General features: G+C 33.6%; 1 protein-coding gene across 3 annotated transcripts in view; it reads left to right on the forward strand.

Annotated features, from left to right (window-relative positions):
* The window catches only part of RB1CC1 (RB1 inducible coiled-coil 1), a 73,469-nt gene extending 63,383 nt beyond the window's left edge, over positions 1-10,086 (forward strand). For 2 of the 3 annotated variants that reach the window (XM_068671692.1, XM_068671694.1), the window contains 5 exons: positions 1,078-1,125; positions 3,448-3,506; positions 5,274-5,410; positions 8,485-8,555; positions 9,118-10,086. In XM_068671692.1, the coding sequence (XP_068527793.1) occupies positions 1,078-1,125; positions 3,448-3,506; positions 5,274-5,410; positions 8,485-8,555; positions 9,118-9,195 (393 nt within the window). In that variant the 3' untranslated portion in view covers positions 9,196-10,086. The remainder of the gene's footprint in view (positions 1-1,077; positions 1,126-3,447; positions 3,507-5,273; positions 5,411-8,484; positions 8,556-9,117) is intronic. The other variant, XM_068671693.1, reaches the window with a different exon arrangement.
* Positions 10,087-12,142: the final 2,056 nt, after the last annotated feature.

Raw genomic sequence — 12,142 nt, forward strand, 5'->3', positions numbered from 1 at the left:
AATGAGTTGGGTGTAGTATTTCTTCTTTGGAGTAACAGTTCATTGACCTAGGGAATTTTTTACCATGAAAAAAAAAGTTTGAATGTTTAAATCAAGGCATCCAAAACAGTTGGACAGGAGTCAAGATTGATTTTATGCTCTTCCTTTGGAAATGGGTTACTTCTACTCTTAGACTGTTACTACTTAGGTGATCTTAGTTCTACCTGGGATACATTATAATCTTGACAGTATTACTTCAGTAAAAATTGAGATAACGCCTGTTTTGAATGTTCATATTACAATTTTCTGACTTTACTGTAATGCTCCTACGTTAAGTACTTATTTAATGTGCAGGTTAGGATTGTAAGTTTAAAGCTAGAGTCACTGCCCTGCCTCTCACAAATAATATATGTTAATTTAATTTTCACTTCTGTTACTCCTTTTATTTTGAGTGTAGCTTTCAGCATAATTGAATTGTGGAACCTGTTTGATGAAATAAGCTTTTTACTTATTGGTAAACAGTTAAATCAATCCTCAGTGGTTAAATTGAAATCTTTCATGTTCTGGTCATTTTTAACAATTCAGTCATATTTAATTCCTCTCTAGTTGCCTTTTTTTCCCTCTTCAAAGTTGAAACCTGAGTTTCAATATTTAGTCTTCATTTCTTTAGGATCACTTAGACTGAATTCTGTGATCAGCAGGAGAACTTGAATGTTGAACCACATAATGCAAGTGACTGGATGTTTCTGATTAGCACTACTTGCACATTTTATTCTGTATTCTGCTTCCAAAGGATTTGTCGTAGTTAGTAGCTAGCAGCCACAAAATAGTAATATATTTTTTTCTGTTTTATTGATGGCATATTTTCAAGTTGAGGAGAAGAATGAGTGTGGAGATAAGCATAGTTTAGCAGTAGTAATTGCTTGCCTTTGAACTTTGTGCAAGTCTTCATTCAAAATATCTTTTGATACTGTTTTAAAAGTGAAGCAAGTAAAGATTTCTATTGTGCAACTACTCTGGAACTCGTAGTGTCAACACTATTTAAGATGTATATACTGTACAAGTTGTATTAGTTAATCAGATAAGATTTTCTTTCAGACTTTGCAGTTGAAAGAAGAGGAAAATAAGAGATTAAATCAAAGATTGGTAAGTATTTGTGCAATGCACATCTTTTAGGTACCTTAAAAATTACAAATTTTAAATTTGTTAAAATTTCTTTAAATCTGAAAATGTGGTTTATTAACTACAAAAGTGTTTTAAATTGTAATGCAAGGGGCAAATCACTGATCTGATAACCTTTGAGTTACCTCAATTTAGCAGTTTTCCCATAGAATGGATGAATATGATTGGAGAGACTTCATCCCAAAGAGCACAGACTCTCCAGGCTTGGTGTGGAGGGAATAAATTTCAGTGTCAGCAAGGCTCGGTTCTTCAGCAACAGTAGATTGAAAGCCAGTTTACAAGTTTATATATATGCCTGCACATTAAGCATATTTAGCAATAACCTAGATATTGTTTTTGGAAAACTGTTTTTTGATGTTAGCATTTTTAGAGTTTTTTTTTGGTTTTAATTTTCAAAATAGGGATGCAGCACATCAGAATACAACAGTGCTGTTGGCTCTGTCACACTTCTGTTACAAAGTGCTTTTAAGTTATAAGCCAAAAGTCTACTTATCCTAATAAAGCATTCAGAATACTCAGAGACCCTTCCACCTGCATTTGTATTTTTATCAAGTGTGGAACTTTAATTTTGCATGGCTACTAAAAATACTGTCATAATTTTTAACTTATATGCTGAAATATCAGTCAATGCCTAAGGAAGGATAGAGAATATGCTGACAGAGTTCCTTTAATTCATGAGCTATGAATCCTTCTCGATTGATTTAGCTGGAGCGTAGCATTGCTAGTAGGTCTTAACCTGAATTCAAAATAATGTTTATACAGGAAATTGTTAGTTCTGTTGGCAGTTGAGTGGTTGGACTGGTGATGGAGATCGCTATTTCTTTGAATGGATAGATATCTAGGAATTTTATAAGAACTGGTATCTGTGTGGTTGCATGAAGTTAAATGTCATAGAAGAAGTCTTTAAATTGCTTCAGTTACATAACACCAGTCAGTTTTCTGCCTGGGATAGGACTGAAATTTGGTTTAGAACTTACTTCTGTTCTCCTGTTACATACTCGGGTATTAAATGACTCTTTTTTTTCAAAAGCTTTCCATTCCCCATTAAAATCTGTCCTTAAAAATCTTGCTATTGCAGATCATAAAAGATTGCAACACCTTTTAAAGCATATTTCCTTATACCTGTTTATTCAGAATGCTTATAAAGTGCACAAAAGGCATTTCTTTATAACAAACACACTGGACAGTCTGCCAAACTTCCCTGTAGTATCCTGAATTAAATTCTGTATCTTTTGTCATCTAAGAGTAAAATTAAGTTGAAGGAAGTTTGGTGTTGTACAAGATAAATACAAAATCATTTCTGTTAGTGCATTTAATAATTTCTCCTACACAGCTTGTTAGCAGTTTATTGGTATCTAAATCTATTCAAAGTTAATTTCTAAATGGGCATAAGACCATACCTTCTCAATACCTTACATGTAGGTCAGCTGTTTCAAAAATAAAATATTTTGTCATCTCTTCCTCCTCCTTTTTCTCACCCCCTTCCCAATACTCTTCTAAAACTAAAATACACATCAGTGTTAACATATCAATATTTATTTATACCCAGCTACCTCAGATAAGTAACCCAGAAGGTGTACTGCATAATAAAGGAATCTTTTTCAGGTCACTGGATTTTGCAGTAAAGTTTGTGGGTTACCTCTTTAAGCAATACAAGTTAAAAGGGATCTTTTAATGACAGGAATGTTGTTAGAGGATATTCGTTATTTTATAAGAGCTGTTGAAAAAACTTGTATTTATTTTATTTCTATTTGTTTATTTATTTTAATTTATGTGTTTGGTTTACATGGCAAGGTTTTGTTAGTGGGGCAGCTTCAGGGGTGGCCACTCTGAGAAGGATCCAGCAGCTGCCCCATGTTAGATAAGGGCCAGTTTCAGCCTGCTCCAAAGGGACCTGCAGCTGGCCAGAGCCAAGCCAATAAGCGATTTTTTTGCCTCTGAGAGCAGATTTAGGAAAGGAGGAAAAAAGGAGTGGGTGGATGTGGCCTGGAGGAGGCTGTTGCCCATGGAGAGCCCCTTCAGGAGCAGGCCCCGGGCTGGAGCACTTCTCATTGCTATTAACAAGGGAGATGTCAGCTATTTCATAATTTTTTTATATTTTTTTTTTAAAAAAAAAGCTGCTACAGAGCAAGCTGACAGAAAGATAATCTTTTCTTGAGTGAATGATCTACAAGAGCAGGCAGGTTTGAAAACAGCAATGAACGATTTATTTCAACCATATTGTTATCTGCCATTTACATTTCATCATAGCTTGCCAACTCTTTATATCTATTTTGTTTTTTATAGATGTCCCAGAGCATGTCTTCAGTATCCTCAAGACATTCTGAAAAAATAGCAATTAGAGAGTAAGTACATGTTTATTTTCCTATAGTCAGATGGACGTGCCTTCAGTAATAAATGTTGTTAAAGAATGTCACAGTTCTTCTGTCTTTTCTCTGATGAAAAGGTGTGTAGATCATCTTTATAGCTCACACATCAGTTATTGAACCATGCCAGTTCAGAATATATCAAATTTTATAAACTTTTTTTTTCCTTTTGAAGAAAGGCCTTTCTGAATTCATTATTGAATTTTTGATTTCTTGATTTCCCTGATTTCTTGATTTCTTAATTTTCCTTTATAAGGCTAATATTCCATGGGATTTATAGAATGCGTCTATTATTTTCTTTCAGATTTACTTTTTCTTTAGCTATTATCTTTCTGAAATAATGCTAAGAAAAAGTCAAAGGAATGCTATTCACCCTGAATCTGTATAGTGCTGTATAGCGTATTTCAGTAGAAATTCTACTTTCTTAAAATTTTGACCTATCTTGAGAGAATGAAATTAACTCAAATATTTTTTTGTATTCTGGAACTCTTAACATGTAAAGTTGTTGCGTGTGTGTCAATTGTTGCAAAATACGAAAGCTACAGTCAGTTGTTTTCAAATAATATTTCAATTTGAGATTGAGGAACATCAAAAATGCTTTTTTGGGGGGGAAAAACAAAACATTCCGTTAATGTTTTTAATGTTTTCTGAATTACACCAAATAGCATGTTTATTGTAACAAGGGCAGTATGTACAGAATCAACCTTTCATTTGAGCATCTGAATATTATGGCAGCTCTCATGGTATTATCTGGGGAGAAAAATATTATGAAAGAAGATTTTACTCATCCAAGAGAAATATCTTTGAGTCATAGTCTGTCATCATATCAGTACGGGGGAAAAGCTGTGTTATTTTATCTGAAAGTGTGCATTAAAGCATATGAGAGATTTCTCTCCAGACTTGTTTATACCTGAGTATCTTTCTGCCCCCCATCCTTTTACAAAGAAGTATTTCCCACTTTCTTTGCCACTTCATCCCCCACATTCAGTATTATAGTAACATTTATTCTTAGTGTTCTCATGGTTTAATGCTTAATTTGTAGCTATTTCAGAATTCATTTCATTCATGGGTAATTAAATTACTTCCAACACATTTGAACCGTGAAACAAATTGGAGACAGAATTTCTCTAACTTCTGTTGCTGAAACTTGGCCGAGGAACTTTATGGCTTGTGTTAACCTGCTGAAAGGAAGAAGCAGACTTCTGAAACTTTTTATGTGAAGTAACCACAGTATTTCTTCGTTTCTAACCTTTTCATCAGAGTCAGATGAACATTTCATCTCATTTTCCCGTGTGCTTAAAATCTTAGGATATCTACATAAATGCTTTGATGTATTTTTTGAGATCATATTAGCAACAGTTTAAAACATCAAAAAGCCGTTTGTAAATACTATGGTACAGTGATCATCATAAGTATGGGTGAATAAAAAACAGTTAAAAAAAAAAAAAAAAAAAGACCGTAGTAGAATATTTTAAGTATTCCTGTTTATATTTTAAAGCAAAGATGTCAGTTCTTAAAAAAAACGAGCTGATGGATGTAGAAAAACATTCAAAAATATTTTTTAAAGGTATTTTTGTTGACTTCAGAAAATATAAAATGCGTATGAATTGACATAAGTAGAAAATTCTGTGTTGCTATGTGGCTTAAGTCTCATCCTGCCTGTGCAGTATATGGAAAAATAGTTATTGTAACTTATGTAGTCTTAAACTGTCATGCTTCTGTTGCTAAATTCCTTAATATCTCTAGTTTTCAGGTTGGCGATTTGGTTCTAATAATCTTGGATGAAAGGCATGACAACTACGTATTATTTACTGTTAGTCCAACCTTGTATTTCTTGCACTCAGAATCTCTTGCTGCATTGGATCTCAAACCAGGTGAGTGTGGTAAGTGTCAAATTATTTTCAATATTTGTCTTTCTACAAATAATGCTTAAATTTCTAACAGTAAGTGATATAAATGCTTATGTGGTAAATACAACAAGTGTGTAATGTAAATAGCTATTAGCTTTCTCTGCAGCTTTTGCTATTTGATACTAAATGTTTTTCAACACAGAACACTTTAAATCAAAATTTCATGCAGGTGTTGATATCTCTGAAAAATAGGAAAGAATATCTGCATCTTCAAGCTGTAATAAATGCCAATTTTATATACAGCCAGTGTATATTAACATAGAATCATAGAACAGCCTAGGTTAGAGGGGACCTCAAAAGAACATCACATCCAACCTTTTGTAGGAAAAGGGAGCCTGGATGAGATTGTCTAGCATTCTGTCCAGTTGCATCTTGAAAACCTGTAGTGATGGGGAATTCTAGCATATCTCTGGGGACTCCGGTGATTGATTCTTCTCACTGTAAAACGTTTTTCTTAGACAACCTGGGTTTTTCTGGGAGACAAACCTCTCCCAGTGCATCTTGGACCCAATTGCCTCTTGCATTCTCCATGTAGCTGTTAGTGAAGAGATCCTCTGTCCTCTTTGCAGCTGTCCATTAAGTACCGGAATACCGTGGTGAAGTTTGCCCAAGCCTTGTGTTCTCCAAGGTCGAAAGACCTGCCTACTGCCTTTCCTCATAGGGCAGCTTTGCCAATCTTCTGATCATTTAGGGAAAACATTCTATCAGGTCACTTGCTATTCAGTATCAGCAATAATAGTGTATAATTGTGTAGGTCTCAGGCCTATTATTATGTGGAATTTGTTCTCAGTGTCTTTTTTTATTTTTTTAGTAGCAAATGCAAAACTCATTGTAACATTTCTGTCAAAACTGTGCATACTCGGTTCTTATTTTTAATACCTGGCTTTATGATGCTCTTTAAAGATTCTTTGGATAAAATGTGTTCTCTCTTTAGCTCATCTTCTGTGAAGTGACTTGAATTTAGGTTCATGTATTTATGGCCCTAAATATGGGTCTATAATAATAAAATGTAAGCTATAGTATAGGGGAATTTGCAAGCAATTTTTTTTGCTGATAAAGTTTTCCCACTGTATTTATATATTGAAACCACTCTCTGAAGAATAATGAGTCCTGCTAGTTTCTGTACATTTTGTTTATGTTCAGGTTGGTGACACATTTGCTTTTTTCCCCTGTTTAATCTTCAGATTATTCATTGGTAATTTTTGGCAGCTACGTAAACTTAAAAAATCGAAGTATTAATCTTTCAGATATCAGGAAAAATAACAATGTTTAGTGCATTACAATGAACTGTGCTAAATTAAATAGATTAATGTAAATGTCTTTAATTTATCATACCTAATGTATGTTTTACAAACCTCCCCATCTCACCATGCTCCAGATCTTTGTTCCAGAAATTTTAAAAGTATGCATCAAAAGGAACTTTATTAATTCTGACTTACAAGTGAAAATGTATATCTGCTGTTGCTTGTCAGAAGCTGTTAATTTATACTCAAGCAGCAGACCTCATTATGGGTTTCAGTTACAATAAAAGACCACCAAGTTCTAACTGAATTCAGAAACTGCTGAAGAATCTGTGCTGTATGTTTTCTCTTATGTCTGGGCAGAATCCCTATCTTACAGACATAATACAGTACAACAATGGCATTAGTGTTGCATACGTAACTGTGATATAAAACTGATTTTTTCTTACTGTTGGTTTATGTACATAAGGTAACCACTGTTTGTATATTATTCTGAGTATGCAATTCACTGAACACTGTTTTTGAATGGACTTACTTTGTTCTGTCCTTATCACTTGCTAACCAGAGGTAGTGTTACGTTTGAGAAAACTGCACATAAAACAACTATGAAGACTTACCTTTGGAACACATTTATTTCTAGCTCAGTATTTCAAGAAATAGCGTCTTGATTCTATTTCTGCATCAGAAAAGTAGGGAAAATGAAATAAAGGTTACTTTAGTATTATTTGTGACAGATCGGAATTGGTGTGGACCTAGGTACTACAAATTGTTTCAAAGTCTGCCAAAACCAACATAAATCTGACCTTATGTACAAACGTGTATAAATTTTTAATATATCTGTATAGATCTCCACAATATTTTGTGTCAGGGACTTAGGCTGTCATAGTGTGTGCCTCCATTAAGAAAACTTAGAATGTTAGGATGATGCTGAAGTTGGCTGAAGACTGCAGGTTTCATTTTGTCACACATTGTCTCAATATGGAAGTTTAAATTTGCAAATTTCAGGAATGAATGGCATCTTTCTCATTTTTGTGAATTTAATGAAGTTCACCAGCCAAGCAAATTAAAAAAAAATAATCTAGTATTTAAATCATAACATATTGTTGTACAGCATTCAGGTCAGGTATGAATACTTCTTACTGATATGTAGGAGCTTTGAGCAGAATGGAATCTGCTTTATTATTAATAGCCAAACTAATTTTGAAGAGCTAGATTAAAACTTCAAACACTGGTTCTTGAGTGACTTACGTTCTAGTCACTGGATCCAGTTTTTCGTAGATGTGTTTAGAAGAGCACTGATTATGCAGAGCACATTCCTTCAGTTTGTTTTTGATGTTTTATTCATGCCATAATCATTGACAAAGTAGATGTAATTTCTTCGAATAATAGACAAATACATGTCCTTACTCTTACTGGAATTTATAAATGCTGAAAGTTTTATATGGAAGACTTTCAATCCTTTGAAATACTTCAAGAAATTATCATCCTAAATCTGACTAAACAGTCAAACATGGTTGACTAGAATAATTCCGAGTCGTTAAATTAATTTCAATTTTGATTTGCTTTTTCTCTTTGCTAATTTTTATTTTTCAAATAGAGTTTGAAGTGAAACATTGTTTTTATTTGAAAATGCCAGTAACTCCATTTTGACATCATTTCTTTATTTTTTGTGGCTTTAACTTTAAAATGGTTTTTGAACAATTCATGTTTTCGAGGAAAATGTTAACAAATATTTCACTGTAGTTAATATAATGTCCTGTTGCCTGTAGTTGACTATCCAAAATAGTAAACACTTTGTCTCTTTAGCTTCAGGTGCATCTAGGAGACCTTGGGTGCTAGGAAAAGTTATGGAAAAGGAATATTGCCAGGCAAAAAAGGTAAGAATATTGGAATAGAAACATCTGATTGCATTAATAAGGAAGAAGAACAGATTAAATGTTTGTAACAATTACCTAAAGTATACTCTTCACATAATATGTGAGAGTACTTCAGTATTAGAGGTTGTCCAGAGTCAGTGAATAGTAAGAGAAGGGGAGCTAGAAAAAAGAGTAAGTGAGCAAGTGGCTTGGATAGGTTTGCCTCTGGAAAACCTGCTTGTGTGATAAAACTTTCTGTTGGGATCCTAGTGACTATTTCCATCAACCCTCTGTAATAATATTTCAATGACCTGTAGGCTACAATTCCTAAACTTTAGTTCAGTTCCTAGTAAGATTTTGGTACCTCAAAACCATCAGAATTTAACAGCAATCAGGGAAAATGATGAAGTATCTTTGGAGACCCAGATAAGGCAATAATTTAGTATGAAGAGGAACCTTGCCAGGGTCTGGCAAACTTAGAGGGATGGGAGTCAGTCTTTATTTAAAACAAAACAAAAAAAGAAACAGGTATAATTCTCTGAATACATTTGTAATATGCTTTCTTTTTTTTTTTTTTTTGTAGGCACAAAACAGATTTAAAGTTCCTTTGGGTACAAAATTCTACAGAGTGAAAGCAGTACCATGGAACAAGAAAGTATAACACAACAGGATTTCAGTTCACTTTGTCTCCATTCTTTTTTGACTTGTCCTTCAGTGCTTGTTCATCGCTCCGAATACCAGGCCATGTTTTTATACTGAGGTCATGTGACAAGATACTTCACTGATGTACTGCTTTTACTTTTTAACAGGTCGCATTTTAGAAACAAGAATTTCATCAGAATCTCTGACCCTGTTCCAATTTTTTTACCCAGATAACTTTAGGAGTGTGGACCAAATGAGTTCATTTTCTCAAAGGGCAACCACATGCAACATGGTTTGTTAGCCATGTTAATTGCCTGTTAAATATACATTAGCTTGTATTTAGGTGTTAAATGTTAGTTACCATTATTACCAGCGTATGTCCTTTTGTGAAATCATTATCAAAGTACTTGCACTCTTTAACAGATTCTTTATATGTGTAAAATTCATCAACTATTTAAAGAGGAGTGTTCATTGCATGCAGATAATCATATAATTTTTCTTCAACATGAGTTTGCCTCAGTAGATGAATAAAAATAACTACTGCAACTTGTTTCATTACATGAAAATGCTCTTTAATGTTTAAAAAAAGTAATTTGATGGACTGATTTTGGAAATCAGTCACAGTTAGATCTGCAATCTTCAAAAGCACTTTCGATGGATTGATCACACAGATTCTGAAGGGAAGACTCACGTGCTGTTTATTCAAAGTGAAGTACTTGTTCTTCCCAACAAACCAGAAATCTTGTATTAATCTATTTAGAAAAATCATATTGATGAAATTGTATTTCATGGTTGAGTTTCAGGAAAAAACTCATTGTACATTAACCCATACAAGAGTCATTTAAGTAACAAATTATTGTAATTGTAAAAGACATGTAGAATTTTAAAACAATAAAGATTTGAAACTGTATGTGTTTGAAGCATTTGTGTGCCTTTTAAATATTAATTTCCAATATGTTTATTTTGTGTTAATCTGTTACAGCTTTTATCTGATTGGTCAAGCAAAGTTTCATTGCAACTACATTTTCACCAGAAGGAGTTAGTGTTCAACAACATTCAGTAATTGCCTTGTAATAATAGTTGGGAGATAGGCAGTATGGTAGCCAGATAAATAGTAATTTTGTTAACAAATCAGACTGATACATGACATTTTTAAAAACAATTATACTGGCTACAGTTTAAAAATATAGTCTACTTTATCCTGGTTTATTTTTTAATAATTCTATAAGAAAATGCACCACAAATGAGTAACCAGTTGAAAGTGAAATTCTGGATACAGAAGCTTATGTCTAGGACTTAACTGATACAATTACATGTATGTAATGATGATTTATCTTCGGCAGGTGTAGAGTGGAGGAAGAGAGAAGGTAAAGAAATGATCACATGAAAATGTCAATGCTTCTCCCCATATGTTGCAAATATTATTCCTCCAGACTAAATAATTCACTTCAATACCCTGAAAATCCAGTGTTTTACTTCAAAGCAAACAAACAAAAACTTAAGGTCAGATTTTTTTTTTTTTTTTAAATTGTGAAATGTGTAGGCTTGGAATTGTATCTCACCTTCGATTAAAATAAAACTAAGACAGTTGATCTCTGGAAAATAGGATGGCATTTCATCAAGCCTCTTTCTTACACGATTCTTAAATTTGCTAGTTGGTGGATGGACTTTTTAAAGCTACTTAGTTTAAAAAACAAAGTGCCTTGTTCTTCAGGAACAATATTACCATACTTGAGTATTACCCAGTGGCAAATATGTAAATAACATCTATCTATAAAGCAAGGTTAAAGTTCTGTAATCGGTTGAGTCAAGTGGTTTACAAAGGTGCACACATAGCACTATTCATTCCTTCTAATAAGCTGTGTGTTCAGTTGCCTTGATACTTTTACTCCACTGACAAAACTTCTCCAATCCTTAGATAATCTTCCTACTGCTTTGAGCCTTATTTGCCTTTTAGGGACTCATCTCCTGGAAGCTACCAGGCCTAGCTAAGAGGCACAGAGTCCTTCCATTTCTGGGAGAATGGTTACTCCTTGAGTAGCAATGGATCTGCGTAATAGTATGCATGTAGTTCAGCACTACAGTGTAAAATATCACTCTGCCATTATTGAATAGCCTACTTCAAAGATAAGTAGAAGGTCCTCTGGATCTTTCCTCATGGAGAAAAGGATCTATTTGTGAAGTTCTAGATAGGATAAAATGGTAGACTTCATTATGGACCTACAGAACTGCGCACCTACAAACAACAGTCCTTTTAGGACGTTCAAAAATGTGTTTCTGGTACTCCAACCTCTAAGACTGCACCGGGGTCTGTGTGTCTTGCTACTCTTTAGATGACATTAGGTTGTTGCAGCTTCTCAGATTATCTTCCTGAGCGTACAACTCCATGCTGAGAATTTTTTAACAATATAAAATAGCTTTAGCTTTGTCTTAAGAAAAGTCTGTGCTTTCATTTTAAATTAGTCAAAGTTGTTTGCTGTGCAGATTGAAATTATATGTAACTTTTATGTGGACAATAGCAGTATTGATGCATGGTGCTATGAAAGTTGGTTTGATTTCCTTCTGATTTCTATCTTATCATAGACAGAGACATGACTGATGCTTATAGAACCAAGAAACACACAAGCAATTTGAGCATGAAAAAGCCTAAATACTTTGGTTAAAAAAAAGTACTGTAATGCAAACCATGAATGCAGAAAGTCCTTCCCAGCTGATATCTGCCACTTAAAAGAATACCAGGATATAGCTGTTATTTTTATATGACATCATACTTCTAAAATATAAATAACCAGCAATGGCTTTGGTTTTTAGGAATATTTGTCATGTGTTTCATTTTATAATCTTTATGTATATTTGAAATGGAAATTCTGTCAAACAAACTCCTAACATATTCAGTAATGATTCTGAACAGTCATTGAAAAAAATTTAGTTTACATATTTTTTGTATGTCACAGCCTTACTGGTTC

The sequence above is a fragment of the Anas acuta genome, chromosome 2 (assembly GCF_963932015.1).
Source record: "Anas acuta chromosome 2, bAnaAcu1.1, whole genome shotgun sequence".
Classification (NCBI taxonomy): Eukaryota; Metazoa; Chordata; class Aves; order Anseriformes; family Anatidae; genus Anas; species Anas acuta.